The sequence below is a fragment of the Leuciscus leuciscus genome, assembly GCF_965113295.1.
Source record: "Leuciscus leuciscus genome assembly, chromosome: 16".
NCBI lineage: Eukaryota > Metazoa > Chordata > Actinopteri > Cypriniformes > Leuciscidae > Leuciscus > Leuciscus leuciscus.
Genome location: NC_138740.1, coordinates 2,138,762 through 2,160,471, shown reverse-complemented (window position 1 = coordinate 2,160,471; position 21,710 = coordinate 2,138,762). Strand labels below are relative to the sequence as shown.

General features: G+C 42.8%; 1 protein-coding gene and 1 long non-coding RNA gene across 2 annotated transcripts; one reads left to right on the top strand and one right to left on the bottom strand.

The window, feature by feature from the left end:
- Nucleotides 1-1,650: 1,650 nt before the first annotated feature.
- On the bottom strand, nucleotides 1,651-9,130 carry LOC309478046. The gene is made up of 2 exons (XR_014198784.1): nucleotides 8,417-9,130; nucleotides 1,651-8,183 (listed from the first exon to the last, which is right to left on the bottom strand). It is a non-coding gene; the product is annotated as an uncharacterized lncRNA (long non-coding RNA).
- A 1,978-nt stretch (nucleotides 9,131-11,108) lies between these two features.
- LOC309477899 (uncharacterized protein) lies at nucleotides 11,109-13,264 on the top strand (the record flags this gene model as incomplete). The annotated part of the gene is made up of 2 exons (XM_082141400.1): nucleotides 11,109-12,603; nucleotides 13,221-13,264. Exons 1-2 carry the CDS (start codon nucleotides 11,541-11,543, stop codon nucleotides 13,262-13,264), a joined length of 1,107 nt encoding a protein of 368 aa, XP_081997526.1. The 5' UTR covers nucleotides 11,109-11,540.
- Nucleotides 13,265-21,710: the final 8,446 nt, after the last annotated feature.

Below are 21,710 nucleotides of genomic sequence, written 5' to 3'. Positions count from 1 at the left end.
GATGTTAAAAGTAAAAAAAGTCTCTCTCTCTCTCTCTCTCTCTAACTCTATCTCTCTCTCTCTCTCTCTCTCTCTCTCTCTAACTCTATCTCTCTCTCTCTCTCTCTCTCTCACTCTCTCTCTCTCTCTCTCTCTCTCTCTCTCTAACTATATCTCTCTCACACACGTAAAGACCACAGAGGAGAACTTGAAGTTTGCTTAAGAGTCGTTTCCTTTCAGGATTTCCTTTCATTTCTGGCAGTTTTGCATCTCATGTTTTTCTCCAGTAAGAGGCTGTTCTCGTCAGCACAGGTGAATTTGTTTTCGAAGGGAATATTCAACGTCAATGCTTTCATGTTTGCGCGAATCATTTCTCACCAGACTGCTTTATAAAGGAGGGTCAGTAACGTTATAAAGCTGGTTTTGCTAAGAAGCTGCTCCTGAAAAAAGGATCGGTACCAACTATTCGTGTTCCTGCTGCACCTCCAGAAGAAGTGAGTGTATAGGTTTTATTAACCTTTATATTAGTCTTTGCAAATCGCTTGCACACTTCACGATGAATGTGGCTAAGGTTTACACTCAGGGTACATTATGGCATCAATATAATTCATAATCCCACGTTTATAATAAACAACGCGTTATGGTTATTGTGTTATTACAAACTGTGTACGCAGGTGTTAAAGTTAACGTGGTAACTCTACACTAGAGGATGGATACCCGACCCAAGCCCGACGGGACCCGCCGGTACCCGACAGGCCGGGTCGGGTTCGGACAGATATTTAGAAATTATGTTCGGGTGCGGGTCGGGTTCGGACACATCAGCGCGATAAGGCATTGAACATTTTAAATTTAAAACAGCTTATTATGTAGGTAGCCAATGTGCCTGATGCTTTCACTTGTTGCAAACGTTCGTTTTTGTGATTAAAATACATGTCAAATATTACCATAACATCTGTCTTCCTGTGTGCGGATATTTGTTTATGTAGCCGTGACAACGAAACACGTGCATGCGCGCAGGCTGGCTGATCACCATTGAACTGTGCCCCCCTTGGTCAAAGCCATCGTGACAACGCAGGCACCCTTTTAGTTATCATATAGCCACTGCACTTCAGTTATACTTGTGTTTCTAAGTGTGTGTGTGTGCGTGCGTGTGTGTGTGTGGGCGTGTGTGTGTGTGTGCGCGCGTGTGTGTATGCACACGCTACATCCCTTCGCGGCCTATTACTTTTTTCACTCTCAATGTTAGTGTTTGAATTTATGGTTGATGTTAGCATTTTTGTTAAACCTTGTTGATGGACACTGGAGAAAGATGCTGTTTGATTAACATTTGAGTTGTGTCCCACTTGATCAAAGCTATTGTGACAATGCAGGCACCCTTTTTGTTATCACACATCCTCTTCTCAGCGACGAGGCTGGGACTTCTAACACTGCATCTTGTATCCGCTATGCAGCCAAAAAGTTGGCCTGTTTGTTCTGGTACTGTTCTGACATTGGACTATTTGGCTGTTTCTTGGAGTTGGGGACAATAGGAAGTCATGCAGAAGTGTAAGAGACATACCCAGGGCCTGAAGTTAACTTTTTTGACCACCAGCCACTGTGGCAGGTGGATTTAAAAATCCACCTGCCACAGTAACTTTTTACCAGCCAGTTTTTTTTTTTTTTTTTTGCCTCATAAAGGTGAAAAATAGAAATCACACAAACATTGTTCTTTAACTTGTAAGAATACACATATAAGTGCTGCATCTTTTTATTCATTGATTTGCTGTGTCACAGACATAGTCATATGTCATATTCATATGACTGCTGCTAATCTGAGTCCACAAAAAAGGAGCAGATGCACTCCTCTTCCTCCACTGCTGCTGCATCTTCATGAGGTCTGGTCTCCTTGACATGTCCCCACCCCCACCAGAACTGGGGCCCCCCACACCCAAGACAAAAATGGTTTGGCCACTGATCAAAATTTGATGTTGTCATTTAATTTGAAGTTCAGTACGCTCAAAATGTCCGGTCAGCACAAGTCCGGTTCTCAGAAGAGGAAAGAAAAGAAAAGAAGAAAATAGAGGTTTTCTAAACAAATATTAAAAAAAAATAAAAAAAAAGCGGTGACGGTGAAGCTGGAACTAGTAAAGTCAACGTAAAGCAAGGTAAGAAACAGAAAACGCTTACGAGCATTGTCAGGAGTTTTCCTGCATTTAAATTTTTTGCGGGCCGAAGATTTTTGTCCCGCCAAAGCCGTCTCGATTTTTGTCTCGCCAAAGCCTTATTTGATCGGTAAGTGATGTAGAATAGAATGACTGCTGCGCGCCCCGGCCGCGCGCGCGCACTCTCACGTCTTCAAACAACACGTCGAGCGCTGTCTTGCGCTCTCTCACTCGCGCATATTAATCAAAGTCAATTGAACCGTTAAGCAGAACTAAATTAATATTAATATTACTGCTAAAGTTACCGGGTACCGGACATTTTCTCACTGGTTCCCAACTCAACATACACACGCACACACATCTGTGTAACTGTCATTGTACCATAACCAACGTCAGCTTTGCTTTATCTCATCTCATCCCATCTCACCAACAGTTTAATACTGTTACTCGCACATCAAAACATCGTATTTTACGTCGCGGACTTAAAAAATAAATAAATAAAAAAACAGACGCAAAAAAACCCAACAACTAATGAATCACTCAATTCTCATTGGCTACCCGCCAATGTGGCAGGTAGATTGACAGTTTTACCCGCCAATTGCAAAATTCACCCGCATTTGGCGCGTGGTCAGGTGTTAATTTCAGGCCCTGGACATACCGCTGTGCAATGGACACTTAGAATATTGTTTGTTGTCAGGGGTTTTTCAGGCCAGAGGTTTCTGTGTGTGTAATGTGTATGTGTGTGCGTGGTGGTGCTGTCTGTTTTTCCTTTTTTTTTTCTTTTTTTTTACCTGCCCCCCCTCACTTCTCAAATCTCCCAGCTCCCCCTCTCCCACCCCCCGGTCCCGACCCTCGCTTCGCCTACTCAAGGAATGTCAATAAGGTATATCGAGCACGAATAACATTATTAGATTCATCTCATGGAATGTGAGGGGGGTGGGTGGCCCCACTAAGAGCGATAAGATTATGGCCCACTTGCAACAGCTTAAAGGTGATGTGTTCTTTATTCAGCAGACCCATTTGCGCAACAGGAAGGTTACACAGCTAAAGAGGGGCTGGGTTGACCATGTTTTTCACTCCAGATTTAACGGTAGGGCCAGGGGCACCGCCATTGTGATTCGTAAAAACGTCATGTTCAAACCAGGAAAAGTGGTGTCAGACCTCAACGGTCGTTTTGTTGTCGTCGCTGGCAAATTGCAAAACACACCCGTCATTTTGGCCAGCATTTACGGCCCTAACTGGGATGACTGCGCATTCATATCCACATTTTTCACATCGCTACCAAACATCGAAAATCATCATATTATTGTGGGCGGGGATTTTAATCTGGTCCAAGATCCCATACTGGACAGATCGTCGAACAAACCGTACTCTTTAAGCAAATCAGCCAAAACTCTGCATGACTTTGTCAAACTACTTGGCCTCACAGACCCAAAAAGACATTCTCTTTTTTTTCTCACGTGCATCATACCTACACGCGCATAGATTTCTTCCTCCTAGACGATAGACTGCTTTCTATGATTAAATCCAGTGACTACCACATTATCGTAATATCGGATCACGCACCAACTTCCCTTGACCTATACTTCCGCGCTTACTCTAACCCCTTCAGGCAGTGGAGGTTTAACTCCTCTCTACTGGCGGAGGAATTCTATAAGCAGTTTCTACACTCCCAAATCGCTCTTTTTTTCGAGCTGAATGATTTGCCGGATACAAACAGAGGTGTATTATGGAAGGCTTCGAAAGCATATATTAGAGGACTGCTTATCTCTTTCGTATCTAATTTAAAAAGAGTCGAGGTGTCCTTACTACTTATCGGTAGACTTACTACAGAAAATGAAGGACATTGATGACAAATATGCGGCCGACCCGGACCCTACCCTGTACAGAGAACGTCTTAGACTCCAGACAGACTTCGATCTCTTATCCACGAATAAAGCCAAGCTTCGTCTGCTCAAATCCAGACAGCGTTTTTTTGAGTCGGGAGATAAAGCTGGGAAACTTCTGGCTCATCAGGCCAGAGCCGAGGCAACCTCACGGCTTATTCCTGCCATTAGAGCCAACTCAGGCGAGATCCACACTGATCCTACCACCATTAATAAAATGTTTGCCGAATTTTATGCTGACCTGTATTCCTCTGACTGCCTTCCCATTGCGGACGGTATGCTTAATGATATGACTTTCCCCCAAGTAGACGCCGTATCAGCTAACGAATTGGGTGGCCTGATAACCACTGCTGAGGTTCAGGAAGCCATTAACTCCCTACAGAGCGGTAAATCCCCGGCAGAGTCCTGCACGGGTCCATTTTTGGAGACCCGCCCCCGCCCGTACCCGCAAAGTTCAGCATCAGATCCGACCCGTCACCCGTGATAATATCAAAATTAAATCCGCACCCGCCCAGACCCGTTAATATTTGGCCCGTTACCCGACCCGTGCCCGCGATAAACCACACAGGTGACGCGTTCATGTAACATAAGGGTGCGCTGCCAATAACGCACCTAAAAGCTGTCACAAAGAACTTGGAAAAGTAATGATTATTAATAGGCCTATGTCAAATATATCAATGAGATATTTCAATTGTTTATTAATAAGCAAGTGTTTTCTGTGTCAAAGATGACGATGCTGACTCGCGATCTTCGCAGTAGTGAACGCGCCAGAGAGAAATGCACATTTCATACGGATTATAAGCAGAGAACAGTCTGTTTTCTTTCGTTTTGAATTGTTTTGTTTAAAAGTACACATTTCATGCTTTCTATTTCTCAGGTCTGTGAGGCAAGTAGCTTATACGTTGAGTTTCGGTTAATTTAAGTTCATCAGTTCACGCGCGGGCGCCTCCGGCCGTGTCCTGATTATATTGCCTGCCTGCTATATTTACTTATTTATTAAATCCCGGAATTTGGTAGATGAAACATTGATTAAAATTAAGATACAATTAATACGAAACGAAATTCACTTTAAAGAAAGGCTGAACAAACTTAATGAAGTGGTCAAAATCATGTCTGCCCACTCCATTTGTCTCACGATATTCGGGATCATCTTATCTTATTCATGCTTTTCACTTTTCATATAATCAACATGAAATATATAAAACAAATTATATTATTTTATTTAAACATAAATATGAAACTAAATCGTTTTTTAATGACTGGGCTACAACACATAGGCCTATTAGCCTACAGTACAGAGACATTTAATGTCGCAACTTGGTCGGACTAAAAGGGGAGAAAAAAAATTAATTGGGTCGGTCCTAAATTGACAGGGTCGGTCGGGTTGCGGCAAACAAGATTATTTTTAAGGATGGCCTGACTAAAACACATATTTGCGTATGTGTAATGCTGGTAATTTAGACATACAAATATTGCACATATTTTTCATCCGTTACCCGCCCGCAAGGACTTCATTATCCGCCCGCGTCCCCGCCCGTGAATTTTAGGAATGTCACAATCCACCCGTTTCAGCCACTTTTATGCGGGTACCCGCGGATACCCGCGGGTACCCGACCCGTTGCAGGACTCTGATCCCCGGGGCAGGATGGCTTCACTGTGGAGTATTATAAAACCTTTTGCGCTCTCCTCGCACCAGTTCTAAGAGATATGTACAACGAGGCTTTTCGTCAGCGTCGTCTGCCGAATACCCTATCGAAAGCCACCATTTCCTTAATTCCTAAGAAGGGGAAAGATCCCCTGCTCTGCGGCAGCTACAGACCAATCTCGCTTCTCAATGTGGACCTCAAAATTCTCTCAAAGATCCTCGTACTCTGTCTTCAACGATTAATGCCCTTGATTATCTCGCTAGATCAGACAGGGTTCATGCCTGGCCGACAGTCTTTCCATAACACTAGACGCCTACTCGACATCATTCACTCGTCAAGAAAGGATACCCCAGAAATCGTTGTGTCCCTCGACGCCGAAAAGGCCTTCGACCGGGTCGAATGGGGGTACCTGTATGAGGCAATGGACAGGTTTGGCCTGGGTGACAATTTTATTCTAGGGGTCAGACTGCTATACGCATCCCCGATGGCCTCGGTTCAAACTAATGACATGCTGTCACCCCCTTTCTCACTTCAGAGAGGCACCAGACAGGGCTACCCTCTGTCCCCACTCCTGTTCGCCATAGCGATAAAACCTCTGGCCATTTGGCTTCGCGCGGAGGAGGGTTTCGAGGGCATCACATGATTTGGCATAACTCATAAAGCTTCACTGTATGCGGACGACCTGCTTCTGTACATCTCTAACCCTGTCGCCTCACTTCCTGTGATTTTAAACATTCTGGAACGGTTCGGTGCGTACTCCGGCTATAAGCTCAACTACCAGAAAAGTGAGCTCCTAGCGCTAAACTCTCTGGCTAAGCAGCTCCCACGCTCGTTATCATCATTTAAGTGGGCTGACGACGGATTTAGCTACTTGGGGGTTCATATTACAACAGCCGTGTCAGACTTGTTCCGCAAAAATTTCTTACCCCTGGTTGCAATAACTGTAAGTGACTTTGACCGCTGGTCGGTCCTACCACTCTCCCTCATAGGCCGGGCAATTTGGTTAAGATGGTTGTCCTCCCCAAATTCTTTTATCTGTTCCAGCACATCCTGGTACTCATTTCTAAATCTTTTTTCGACAAGCTGGACAGTGCGATATCTACATTTGTGTGGGGCGGCAAACCCGCTAGGATCCGCAAGGCGATACTACAGTCCCCTAAGTCTGAGGGGGGTCTGGCACTCCCTAACTTTAGACGATATTATTGGGCAACTAACCTGCAAAAACTTTTATTCTGGATGAGCGACGACTTTGCCTCACTTCCTGTCTGGGTACATTTGAAGCGGGCGAGCTCACGCCTTCCATTGCGGTCAGCCCTCTGCTCCCAACTCCCTTTGCCTTCAACATCTGCGGGCACATGCCCGATTGTATCCCTCTCGCTTAAGATCTGGAGTCAGATCAGGAAAGGCTTAGGTTTACAGGGTCCCTCTGTCTTGACACCATTGCTCCAAAACCATGTCTTTACTCCCTTGAGGTGCCGACGAGCTCTCACGGCAGCAGGTGCTACCGGGAGAATGGCGACTCCATCCCCAGGTGGTCCAGCTGATTCAGGCGCTTCGGGACTGCACAGGTAGATCTATTGCCGCCCCGGACACGTCTCACTGCCAGTTGTTTTACCAGGGGACCCTCGGCTCGGATGCTCTGGCACACAGCTGCCCCCGGGGCCTACGCAAATATGCGTTTCACCCAGTGAGCCTTCTTGCACAGACCTTGTGCAAAGTCAGGGAGGACGAGGAGCAGGTCTTGCTAGTTGCGCCGTATTGGCCCAACCGGACCTGGTTCCCGAAACTAGTGCTCCTCGCGATGGCCCCTCCCTGGCCCATTCCTCTGAGAGAGGACCTGCTCTCTCAAAGACGGGGCACCCTATGGCACCCGCGTCCAGACCTCTGGAAACTCCATGTCTGGTCCCTGGACAGGACGCGAAGGTTCTAGGTACCCCAAGCGGTAGTTGACACCATCACTTCCACTAGAGCCCCCTCTACGAGGCACCTCAATGCGTTGAAGTGGAACCTGTTCGTTGACTGGTGTTCTTCTCACGAGGAGAACCCCCGATCTTGCTCAATCAGAGCCGTGCTTTCCTTCCTGCAAGAAGGGCTGGAGCGAAGGCTGTCTCCCTCCACCCTTAAAGTGTATGTTGCTGCAATTGCCGCACATCACAATGCAGTTGAAGGTAAGTCTTCTGGAAAGCACGACCTGATCGTCAGGTTCCTGAGGGGAGCGAGGAGACTGAATCCTCCTCGCCCACTCTCTATACCCTCTTGGGATTTGTCTCTGGTCCTTTCGGCACTTCAGAGACCACCCTTTGAGCCTCTACAATCAGCTGAGTTAAAAATCCTGTCCTGTAAGACAGTACTCCTGGTTGCAATGGCCTCTATCAAGAGGGTAGGGGATCTGTATGCATTTTCGGTCGACGAATCGTGCCTAGAATTCGGCCCGGGTAACTCTCACGTGATCCTGAGACCCCGGTCCGGATACGTGCCCAAGGTTCCTACCACTCCCTTCTGGGACCAGGTGGTGAACCTGCAAGCGCTGCCTTCGGAGGAGGCAGACCCAGCCCTGGCTTTTCTCTGTCCCGTTCGCGCTCTGCATCTGTACGTGGACAGAACGCAAAGCCTCAGGTCCTCAGATCAGCTCTTCGTCTGTTACGGAGGCCAGCAGAAGGGTAAGGCTGTCTCCAAGCAGAGGATGGCCCACTGGATAGTGGATGCCATCGCCTTGGCTTATGAAGCCCAAGGCATGCCCTGCCCGCCCAGGTTGAGAGCCCACTCCACTAGGGGTGCCGCTTCTTCCTGGGCGCTGGCACACAGCGCCTCGCTGACAGACATCTGTAGAGCTGCGGGCTGGGCAACACCTAACACATTCGCTAGGTTTTATAGCCTACGTGTTGAGCCGGTTTCTTCCTGTGTGCTCACTTCAACTAGCCGTTAACACCGAAGTTCCCGCTCTAGTGTCGGCTTGCTGCGCCACTCCCTTCCTTGGAACGGATACGTGCGCTTTTTGCTCCAGTCGAGTTCCCCACTTGGCGAACCCTGTGAGTTCCTCCGCAGGAGTTTCTCCGTTTTTGTAGAAAAAAAACAACTTGCATCACAATAGGTGTAATTGTGATTGTCAAAACATTTGGTAACTAAACAGAATTTGACACAATTTTCACTATTTCAATTCAATTCTTGGGATTTGATTTCAATCTTGATTCAATATTGACTCTTTGGATAAATATTATGTAGGCAACAGTAGATAGCCTTCATGTAAATTTTTCTCAAGAAAAAATATCTCTCACATAATGCTGTAAACATACAGAGAGTCCTATCAGCTGGTATTATTAAAGGTTAAAAATTAACAAATTAAATATAATTTGGTTTTCATTATAATAACAATTATGACACAAGTAAAAATATAATACAAATGTAATATAGTGCACATATTTACCAAAATACTCCTCTCTATAGCTATTTTTTCTAGTCAACTAACGTGTTGGTCATTAAATGGACCAGCGGGCAGCATACTAGAGGCACGCAGCTCGCAAGTGGTTTTCTCTAGAATACCTTGTTCTCCTGATTTTTCAGTGCTGTATTTTAGTCAAGGTAAGGCCATCTTCGATTTTCTTGTTCTTTTGTAATTTTAATTTGACATAATCCTGTATTTCAGTTAGACGCATTGGCACTTTAGAGAAATAGCCGCGAACGAAACACATGTAACTGTTTATAGCAACCTAATTTGCACGTAACTTAAGCCGTTGCTCCTAGCACTTTAGATTTGACACATTTTGCCGTTATTGACTTAATTGCCCGAACGAAACAGCATCTGTGAAAATTGATAGATATAAATAGAAGGGCTTTCAGATCACTTCAATAGGACCAGCGGGCAGCATACTAGAGGCACGCAGCTCGCAAGTGGTTTTCTCTAGAATACCTTGTTCTCCTGATTTTTCAGTGCTGTATTTTAGTCAAGGTAAGGCCATCTTCGATTTTCTTGTTCTTTTGTAATTTTAATTTGACATAATCCTGTATTTCAGTTAGACGCATTGGCACTTTAGAGAAATAGCCGCGAACGAAACACATGTAACTGTTTATAGCAACCTAATTTGCACGTAACTTAAGCCGTTGCTCCTAGCACTTTAGATTTGACACATTTTGCCGTTATTGACTTAATTGCCCGAACGAAACAGCATCTGTGAAAATTGATAGATATAAATAGAAGGGCTTTCAGATCACTTCAATAGGACCAGCGGGCAGCATACTAGAGGCACGCAGCTCGCAAGTGGTTTTCTCTAGAATACCTTGTTCTCCTGATTTTTCAGTGCTGTATTTTAGTCAAGGTAAGGCCATCTTCGATTTTCTTGTTCTTTTGTAATTTTAATTTGACATAATCCTGTATTTCAGTTAGACGCATTGGCACTTTAGAGAAATAGCCGCGAACGAAACACATGTAACTGTTTATAGCAACCTAATTTGCACGTAACTTAAGCCGTTGCTCCTAGCACTTTAGATTTGACACATTTTGCCGTTATTGACTTAATTGCCCGAACGAAACAGCATCTGTGAAAATTGATAGATATAAATAGAAGGGCTTTCAGATCACTTCAATAGGACCAGCGGGCAGCATACTAGAGGCACGCAGCTCGCAAGTGGTTTTCTCTAGAATACCTTGTTCTCCTGATTTTTCAGTGCTGTATTTTAGTCAAGGTAAGGCCATCTTCGATTTTCTTGTTCTTTTGTCATTTTAATTTGACATAATCCTGTATTTCAGTTAGACGCATTGGCACTTTAGAGAAATAGCCGCGAACGAAACACATGTAACTGTTTATAGCAACCTAATTTGCACGTAACTTAAGCCGTTGCTCCTAGCACTTTAGATTTGACACATTTTGCCGTTATTGACTTAATTGCCCGAACGAAACAGCATCTGTGAAAATTGATAGATATAAATAGAAGGGCTTTCAGATCACTTCAATAGGACCAGCGGGCAGCATACTAGAGGCACGCAGCTCGCAAGTGGTTTTCTCTAGAATACCTTGTTCTCCTGATTTTTCAGTGCTGTATTTTAGTCAAGGTAAGGCCATCTACGATTTTCTTGTTCTTTTGTAATTTTAATTTGACATAATCCTGTATTTCAGTTAGACGCATTGGCACTTTAGAGAAATAGCCGCGAACGAAACACATGTAACTGTTTATAGCAACCTAATTTGCACGTAACTTAAGCCGTTGCTCCTAGCACTTTAGATTTGACACATTTTGCCGTTATTGACTTAATTGCCCGAACGAAACAGCATCTGTGAAAATTGATAGATATAAATAGAAGGGCTTTCAGATCACTTCAATAGGACCAGCGGGCAGCATACTAGAGGCACGCAGCTCGCAAGTGGTTTTCTCTAGAATACCTTGTTCTCCTGATTTTTCAGTGCTGTATTTTAGTCAAGGTAAGGCCATCTTCGATTTTCTTGTTCTTTTGTAATTTTAATTTGACATAATCCTGTATTTCAGTTAGACGCATTGGCACTTTAGAGAAATAGCCGCGAACGAAACACATGTAACTGTTTATAGCAACCTAATTTGCACGTAACTTAAGCCGTTGCTCCTAGCACTTTAGATTTGACACATTTTGCCGTTATTGACTTAATTGCCCGAACGAAACAGCTGTACTCACTCAAGCGGTGAGAGCATTATCTGTATATCTGTGTAATTTGCACGCTGCCGCGGAAGCGTCAGCGGAAGCATTCAGCTCTCGTGTTCAGCCTCCTCGTGTTCAGCCTCCTCGTGTGAAGACCGACTCGGGTAAAGACCAGCGACTCTACCTGCGCGACTCCACCGAGCAAGGACACCAGAAAGGCACTTAAGTATCTCCTCTTCCCTTCTTTTTCCCTCTACTTATCTTATTGTTCACCTTCATCAACATGTGCTTTCAATACATTCCTGTTATCTCTCGGCAACGTCCTTTCATCACGCGCAATAGACAGCGCAATACTGCCAATCTGCGTCCCATCCTCACATCCTCACACACTCCTCTCTCTCTTTCCGTGGGTCTATGGAATTGTCAGTCAGCAGTCAATAAAGCTGACTTCATTCCAGCCTTTGCATCTCATTCTACTCTTAGTATCTTGGGGCTGACTGAGACCTGGATCCGTCCAGAAGACTCAGCAACCCCTGCTGCTCTCTCTAGCAATTTCTCCTTCTCCCACTCCCCGCGCCAGTCTGGGAGAGGTGGGGGTACAGGGCTTCTCGTTTCTAACAATTGCAAATACTCCACGCTCTCTTCTCTATGCAACAACAACTCATTTGAATATCATGCTATTACACTTACAACTCCCATTAAAATCCATATTGTAGTCATTTATCGCCCCCCAGGTCAGCTGGGTAACTTTGTAGATGAGCTGGATGTGCTGCTGTCCACTTTCCCTGAGGACGGCACCCCACTTCTAGTCTTCGGTGACTTCAACATTCATCTCGAAAAGCCACATGCAACAGACTTCACCTCACTCCTAGCCTCTTTCGATCTCAAACGACTCATCACCACAGGTACTCACAAATCAGGCAACCAACTGGACCTGGTTTACACACGCAACTGCACCACAGAAAACATCCTGGTGACACCTCTCCACGTTTCAGATCATTTCCTCATTACTTTCAGTCTACAACTCTCTACCCCGGCACCACCACCCCCACCACCAGTCACTTTCAGACGAAACCTGCGCTCACTTTCCCCCTCCCATCTTTCCTCTGCCGTGTCATCCTCTCTTCCCCCACCCTCACAATTCTCATCTCTGGATGTGAATACCGCAACGGACACCTTATGCTCCACTCTAATCTCTTCTCTAGACATTATCTGCCCCCTCTCCTCCAGGCCAGCACGCGCTACTCCCTCTAACCCCTGGTTATCTGAGGTTCTTCGGGAACACCGGACCGAACTCAGGGCAGCGGAGAGGAAATGGCACAAATCAAAAGACGCATCTGACCTGAGTATGTATCAATTTCTCCTCTCCTCCTTTTCTGTCGATGTTCATGCTGCAAAATCTTCATACTTCCACAACAAGATCAACAGCTCCTCCAACACACGACTACTCTTCAAGACATTCAACTCTCTCCTCTGTCCACCTACACCACCACCTGCCTCCTCCTTAACTGCTGACGATTTTGCGCACTTCTTCACCAAGAAAACAACAGCTATCAGCAGTCAATTCTCAGCTCCACACACACAGGAACCCAGACCGACCCCTTCCACAGCCAATATCCCTCTGTCCTCCTTTTCTTCGCTAACCGAGGAAGAAGTATCTACACTTCTCCTCTCCAGTCACCCTACCACCTGCCCGCTTGACCCCATCCCCTCACACCTTCTACAAGCCATCTCTCCCACACTTCTACCATCACTCACACACATCATCAACTCATCCCTCCATACTGGCACCTTCCCTACAGCATTCAAGCAGGCTCGGGTTACTCCACTGCTCAAAAAACCAACGCTAAACACATCATTTGTAGACAATTACAGACCTATCTCTCTCCTACCATTCATTGCGAAGACACTTGAAAGAGCTGTCTTCAACCAACTAACATCCTTCTTGTCTCTAAACAACCAGCTGGATGTCAACCAATCTGGCTTCAAGAAAGGACACTCAACTGAGACTGCATTACTGTCAGTCACAGAAGCCCTACGGATCGCAAAAGCTGCTTCCAAATCTTCAGTCCTCATTCTCCTGGATCTGTCTGCTGCCTTCGACACGGTGAATCATCAGATCCTTATGTCCACCCTCTCATCACTGGGCATCACAGGAACTTCACTCCACTGGTTTGAGTCCTATCTCACAGGTAGGTCCTTCAAGGTCGCATGGAGAGGTGAGGTATCCAGAGCACATCAGCTGACCACAGGGGTTCCCCAGGGTTCAGTTCTTGGTCCCCTCCTCTTCTCCATCTACACCACATCACTGGGACACATCATACAGGCACACGGTTTTTCCTACCACTGCTATGCTGATGACACGCAGCTCTTCCTCTCCTTTCAACCAGATGATCCCACAGTAGCTGCACGGGTCTCAAGCTGTCTGGCGGACATCTCCACATGGATGAAGGAACATCACCTGCAGCTCAACCTGGCAAAGACTGAGCTTCTCGTCCTCCCTGCCAATCCGTCTCTACAGCACGACTTCACCATCCAGCTAGAGTCATCATTAATCACCCCATCAAGATCGGTCAGAAATCTTGGAGTAACGTTTGATGACCAGCTGACCTTCACAGATCACATTTCAAAGACAGCTCGATCATGCAGGTTTGCACTGCACAACATCAGGAAAATCAGGCCTTTCCTAACTGAGCATGCAACACAACTCATCGTCCAGGCCCTGGTCATCTCTAGGCTTGACTACTGCAATGCTCTTCTGGCTGGACTTCCAGCATGTGCAACCAAAACCCTACAGATGATTCAGAATGCTGCAGCTCGTCTTATCTTCAACGAGCCCAAGAGGGCCCACGTCACTCCTCTGTTCATCTCTCTGCACTGGCTACCTCTCGCTGCTCGCATCAAGTTCAAGGCACTGACGCTTGCTTACAGAACTATCACAGGCTCAGCTCCCTCCTACTTTCACTCACTACTACGAGTCTACATCCCTACCAGACACCTACGATCGGTCAACGAGCGACGTCTCGTGGTTCCATCACAGAAAGCCACAAAATCACTTTCCAGAACATTCTCATTCACAGTTCCATGCTGGTGGAACGCTCTCCCCACCCTCATCCGGAATGCAGAATCCCTGACAACATTCAAAAGACAGCTGAAAACCAATCTCTTCCGTGAGCACTTAACCTTATAGAAAAAAAAAAAAAAAAAAAAAAAAAAAAAAAAAAAAAAATTTTCCTTTCCCTTTGTAACATCACTTATCAGGCTTATGCTACTCTGAATAATACCTGAACTTCGTACTTTGAGCACTTCTTGCGTTGTTGTTGCTTTTGCCTCTTTATGATGACTCGCTGAATTTTGTCCTAATCTGTAAGTCGCTTTGGAGAAAGGCGTCTGCTAAATGACTAAATGTAAATGTAAATGTAAATGTAAATGGCTTTCCTGAGGTGAATGTAACATTCTGTGACATAATTGTTCACCTGCAGTTTTATTGACCTCTTTCCGTGGTTGAAAAACACTGATTGATCGATATTATGTATGAGGCATAAATAGCCTACCTTTCGGTAAGTTGTACTGTATCTTTAAATAAAAAGTAAGTTTACTTGAACTGAGGCGTTACAGCGATTGGTCACGTCACATTTACAAGCACCAAAACGGTATTTATTGACTGAATTTCGTAATAAAATGGACAGAACCTGAGAGCTGAGAATTTTTTTCATATCAAAAGTAACTGCTCTGTCTAGTCTGTCGGTGTCAGTGTCCTCTTTGCTCCGTGATTTTTGAGAAAATGGATGTGTGGCGCGAGAGCGTGTGAAAAGTGTCAATTGCGTGAGTCTCACACTGAATGCGTAGAGTTGGCAGCCCTGCTTTTAGAAGGGGGATAAATTGTCGGCAGCGTTCCTCCTTCCGCCATGCTTCTTCTCCATGTGAGGATTCATTACATTAGACTAGAGTGCGCACTGCGCCGCATGCACACAGTGCTTCTACATGTGGGGATTGTTTACATCAGAGTGTGCACGTGTTTCGCGCAGCATATACGCAGTGTTTGTTTAAGCGGTTGATGGAAAATAAGCTAATGCGCTTTCTATAAATATAAATTCTGATCTATTATTTTTGAAGTGCCCGCGATAACAATATCGTGCATATTCATGTCTAGTCCAGATGTATATTTCCACATGGTACCTCCCTTCGGGCAGGATGTGGCTCCGCAGCGTCCTTCTCCTGCGAAGGCACGCTTTCCCAGTGTTATCCAAGAGTTCCACTGTGTGGGGTATAACGGAACAGCAGTTGAACTCCCTCTACGCAGGTCTTCCACCCCAGCCAGTTGGGGGTCTGAGAGTCTTGCGTAGGGCGCTGGATGTGGCAGCAACCGTGGCGTTTTCCAAGGGATCCCAATTACGTCATCACGTCGACGTTACGTCGAACGTGAGCGACTGAAAGGGAACGTCTCGGTTATTAATGTAACCCTCGTTCCCTGAAGGAGGGAACGGGAGACGTAACGTCCCGTCGCCATGGTTGCTGACCATCGCTGTTTGGCCGAACATGTCTCGGCTCCTCAGCATAAAACAATATGAGACGCACATGCTGCTCGTTATATGCTCGCGCTGCAAGCAGAGCAGCTGATGCAATTGCATGCCAATATGCATTGGCTCGTTTTAATACACTCGAAGTAGATTGGTCTCTCAAGGCGATCCCAATTACGTCGTCACGTCGACGTTCCGTCTCCTGTTCCCTCCTTCAGGGAACGAGGGTTACATTAGTCACCGAGACGTTTTTTAAGTAAATTAATCATAAAAAATTTAAAAAAAAAACTGTAGTCTTGTAACTATAGTTCATCATTGTAATATTATTTATTGATTATATCTGCGACCCTACAGAAGATATCAGTTCTGAGAATGGATGGATGGATGGATTGTATTTCTTTCTTAGCTAAAATACAGTATTTAATAATAAGTATTATTAATAATTGTATGTGGCTATCTGTCATTTAAGGTGTATGTAAATGTAATGTCTGTTCTTTACTTGTTGGATATGAAATAATTAAGATATTTTCATTTAAGGGGACCTGTCCATCTTTAAACATCTCGAGAGAAGCAATCAAACATCATCAATCAAGAGCAGCTGTGGAGCCTCAGAAGATGTCTTTAACACGAGGATTTGTAAAAACATTTAAAAATGGACTGTCCAAATCTGCTGTTTTCACTTCTATTCCACTGAGTATTTTGTTAGTTCCATTGGAGCGGCTTTCTGATGAACATTTTTCATGCCCATGCAAAGCTGAGCTGAATGTAGACGCATCAAACTTGATCTTCGTTGCACCTTTCTTTTTCTTTTTTTCTTTAATGTGTCTAGCTTTACAGCCATTTAAACCCATACACCAACATGGCAGTAACTGTTCCTGTTCCTTAAATTGCAAAAAATGCTGTTCCTATTGTATTTTTTTAAAGTGCAAAGAGTTCATACTTTGCCTGATTCCACCATTTGTGTGGATCATCCTTCTGCTCCTTGATGGTAATTATCTTGCCTGTTGGAACACAGACTGGAATGGAGTGTATGTTTCTGAGGATGAGCATCATCTGAAATGGTGTAAACCCTTTAAATCGATCCCAGGAAGAAATGAGACCGAACTACGAGATCTGACTTTGCGCTTTGTTGCCAGGTCACAGGTATGCTGTATACTGCAATTTTTTTAATTCATTTTATTCATATTCAGAAATGTTATAGGTTATGTAAGAAAATATGTAAGAAAATATAGGTTGCTATACAGTGTCAACCATTCAATGTGATCTCATTAGCATTAGACTGACTAACACCTAAGCAGTGTTGGGGGTAACTCATTACAAGTAACTTGAGTTACGTAATCAGATTACTTTATCAAGTAACTAGTAAAGTAATGCATTACTTTTTCAATTTGCAATAAAATATCTAAGTTACTTTTTCAAATAAGTAACGCTAGTTACTTTTTCACATTTATTGACTGGCAGCTCTCCTGTCCCCATGTTGAGAGAAATAAAGTGAGGTGGTGGTGTGTGCGCTGTGTAAACATGATGGTTATTGTAGTTCTAGACTAAATGTGAACTTGCATTTACTCATCTCACTGCCACGAAAACATTCAGTGTTCCTCAAAATGAATAAAAACAGTAAAATGCAATCTCAGAATTTTACTCAACTTTTATAATTAACTATTAAATTACACAAATATACTTTGTGTATTTAATCTCACTTTATTAATCAATGTCTTTGCTGCTGACCTTCAATTATCTAATTCAACCATACTAAGCAAAAATTACTTTAGATAAGATTTAGAAATAAAAGTGTTGAACTTCCTTCTCCTGTATATTATTGTTCTTTAATCCAGAAAGGCAGCGCAGCTGAAAGGTTAGTTTGAGTGGCGCCCTCTACTGTACAAGCTTAAATATGCATTTCCTTCAGCCTGAGGCTTATTCAGTTCATTTTTGGTGTGAAAGGGCCTTAACATTTGCCAAAAATATAACTTTTTTGTTGTTCTTGTTATTAAAAAAAACAAACAAGCAAGCCCAGCCCAGGTGAGAAAAAGTAACGTAAAAGTAACGTAACGCATTACTTTTCATAAAAAGTAACTAAGTAATGCAATTAGTTACTTTTTTGGGGAGTAACGCAATGTTGTAATGCATTACTTTTAAAAGTAACTTTCCCCAACACTGTACCTAAGTCCCTTTGAGGAAGTCTGTTCACTCGGCGGCCATATTTGCGACGCCTCTGGGCGTGTTTCAGGGATCCAAGACCAAGTCCTATCTAGTTGAATGGGGGAATCCTGAAATCCCTAAAACTGCTGGCCGAACACACAATTCAATAACATATTTCAGCAACAAAATCTGACATGAACTGTCCCATAAATTTTTTCTTATGCTTAATAGCGTTAACATAGTAACAGTGCACCATAACATTTTTAACTAAACTAATTGTATATTTTATACTTAAGCAGATTTGTTTGTCTCTAAAGTAGTTCATGCTAAATATTTGCTGTTATCTAAGTTTCAGTGTTTTAAAATGCATAAAAATATGTACCAATGAAGCTATGAATATGAAATCACCCTGTATTTGGCCCTTAAGCAAGACTATACGGCTTCACAGTCATTATCCATGTAATAACACTTTGGATAAAAGTATCTTCTGAATGACAGTTGATTGTAAAAATAGTTATTGTATTAATTAACTGACTGACTGTTTTTATTTCCACAGAAATACGGTTGTGTTGTGCTTCTTGTATTTAGCTTAATTATAATACTTATTGTAGTTATCAGTGACTGCACCTCCTGCTGTGCCCGCTGCACCTCCTGCTCTGATGAAGAAAATGTGGACCAACAATTCCAAATTCTTCAAAATGATAACCTTTATGGAACATGCATGTAGGTTCATATGATTGGTATGGATTGGTTGAATCATTGATTTGTACTTGATAAATTGTTTGCTAATTCATCTATCTATCTGGTTTACTGTATTGTCTTGATATAACTATACATGTTCAATTAAAATTGCCCTCCCTGCTGCATTAAATTAAAAGTATAATTAAATGTATGCTTTTTTAAACAAACAAACACACACACACACACATAAAATCAGCATTATCTTTTTAAAGAATTTTAGTTTTGAATCACTGCAACCTTAAAGGGATACGCAGCGCCTGAAAATAGTCCCCAGCTCAGTAACTTCCAGTTTATCTAACCTATTAGACCTATTTTCAGGCGCTGCATCATATAATTACGCCTGCTGGACTCATGGTAGGGCAGCAAAGTTTCTTGATTATTACGCAGGAATGAGAGTATAGTTCCTAGCCATATCAGCCTAGAAAATCACAACTTTACATTTTCAATGATTCAATGATCTATGCTAAGCTATGCTAAAAGTGGTACCGCCAGACCCAGAGATCGGCTGAATGGATTCGAAAACGGTAAGACTCAACTGTTTAACTCTGGGGGAGTTGTAAAATGAGCCTATTTCCAAAACATGTGGAGTATCCCTTTAAAGTTTTTGCTTTGTTTACTTTTGCTTTTTGCTAATCAGTTTGTGTTTTTACCAGTCTGTATGTGTGTGTGTGTGTGTGTGTGTGTGTGTGTGTGTGTGTGTGTGTGTGTGTGTGTGTGTGTGTGTGCGTGCTGTTTAAATTAATTTAGTTTTAGTTTATAATTTTAATACTGTTCTTAAAATGTTTCTTTTGATTCCATTATATTATGTAAGCAATAAGGTATGAAAGGCCATGCTGTATTGTGAATAAGTCACGGCTGAAGAGCATTGTTATATTACAGCTTATTTGTTGATTCATATCAGCTTGAATTGTCCAACATATCATTACCTAATAAATAAACAATACTGCATCACTATCATTGATATTTTCTTTTTAAAATAATACCTTCTAATAATGAGACAAAACCATTACTGCTGAAAACTACTGGAACATTTAAAGAAACCACTTCACACATGATGATGAACAGAAAGTCCAGTGTACGTTCTTTATCTCTCCTTTATGTTGCCTAAATAACATATTTCTTCTTTTTTATGCACATATCGTAGTAGAATTAAAGGTACAATATGTAATTTTTTTCGCCGCTAGAGGTCGCTAACCTCTTACAATAACAAAGGCGTAAGTTGATGACGCAAAATTTCCTGCGTAATTATTGAACTTGTCGTCAAGCCGATGGATCTAATAATGTTTATGGATGAGTGAATACACTGATGTTTTTATCATGATATCAGCGCCACACGCGAGTCCCACGGATATAAAGGAATGGAGATTTCATTCTACCAAACGCAAGTGCTGTATTAGTGCTCACACAGGTCAGTGTATTAGACGTGTATTAGACGAATGAAGCTTGTGAGGGAACGCAGCGCTGTTTCACTTGCTCTACATTATCACACTAAACTGCATTTGAGTGTGTTAAAGTTATAATGTTATTCTATGTGTTAGTTTGTCTGTATGAGACTAGCAGTGAGCGAGATCAACATTAGCATAACATACTGATCATATTCTAACATTTCATCATGTTGAGCTATAAAACATTTATTTGTTTTATGTACATTTGCTCACCTGTCTAATAAAGTACATACAAGAGCTGCGTCTGTGTGAAGTCGTGACTCGTGAAGCGCTGTCAAGTCCAAGTTAGTCGCTGATATTGATCCTCGTTTTAGTTCTCCTTTTTTCCCAAAGTCTGCTTGCCATGGTCCATAATGTTTGAACGAAACAACAACAGCGTGAGCCAGAGGTTACGCACATGGTTACGCACTACACTCATTATGCACAGCTGTCCACGTCTGTCGTCATGGTTACTATGGCAGTACTTGAGTGGAAACCAGGGATAACGCGGATATTACGTCAGTGACAGGTAGGGCTGCAACAAACGATTATTTTGATAATCGATTAATCTAACAATTATTATAACGATTAATCGACTAATCGTCGATTATTTCGCCGACTAATCAGTTAAGTTTGGAACGATTATTCAGCCTTTTCAATTAGTTAAAACACTGAGTTATACATATTCTAACTATAATATAAAAAAAGAAAATCAGTTCAGCTTTTGAAATGGTTGTTTTAATGAACTTTGAGCCAACTAAACAGGTCATTCTCTTTAAGTTTTCAGATTTCTGTCCCACTCAAATCACACACAAATGCTCTCTAAGCATTGGTTAAATATTCTGTTCTCTTTCAATAGAAAAAAAATAAACAAAAAAATGATCAGCTCCATTACATACAAACTTAATCTGCAAACAATTATTATAAGAATAATTTTTTTTTTAAAATTGACATGACAATTGAGCTGACAGAGACATTCTCATTCACCTTTTAATTTACAGTATAAAAAATTAACTGACATGATATTCTTCATAACATCTCCTTTTGTAAGTCTTCATGAATATGGAAAAAAATAAAGGCAGGTGATGAGACTGTAATAACGTTAAAGGAACACTCCACCGTTTTTTGAAATAGGGCTTATTCACCTTCTTTCCTACATTTAGATAGGTGGGCAAATGCATTTTTGTCTCAGTGCATGCATTGTTTTAGTTTGACAGGGTCGGCGCTAGCTTAGCTTAGCATAATGAATGGAATCCTTTGTTGCCAGCTAGCATGTCCGGAATAAAAAAAAATAAAAAAACCCACCTAATTACTTCTTGTGGCCTGCGTATTCACAACAAGTACAAATAGCGATGCAGATTAACACTAGACGATTTCCTATGCAGATATTGACTTGGGACTATATTAGGGGGAAGCACAGGTGAAGCACTGCTACTTGGGCGCAGAGATATCACGCCCAAGTAGCAGTGCTTCGCCTGTGCTTCCCCCTAATATAGTCCTTAATATATAAGTCAATATCTGCCTAGGAAATCGCCTAGTGTTAATCTGCATCACTATTTGTACTTGTTGTGAATACGCAGGCCACAAGAAGTAATTAGGTGGGTTTTTAAAAATTTTTATATCACT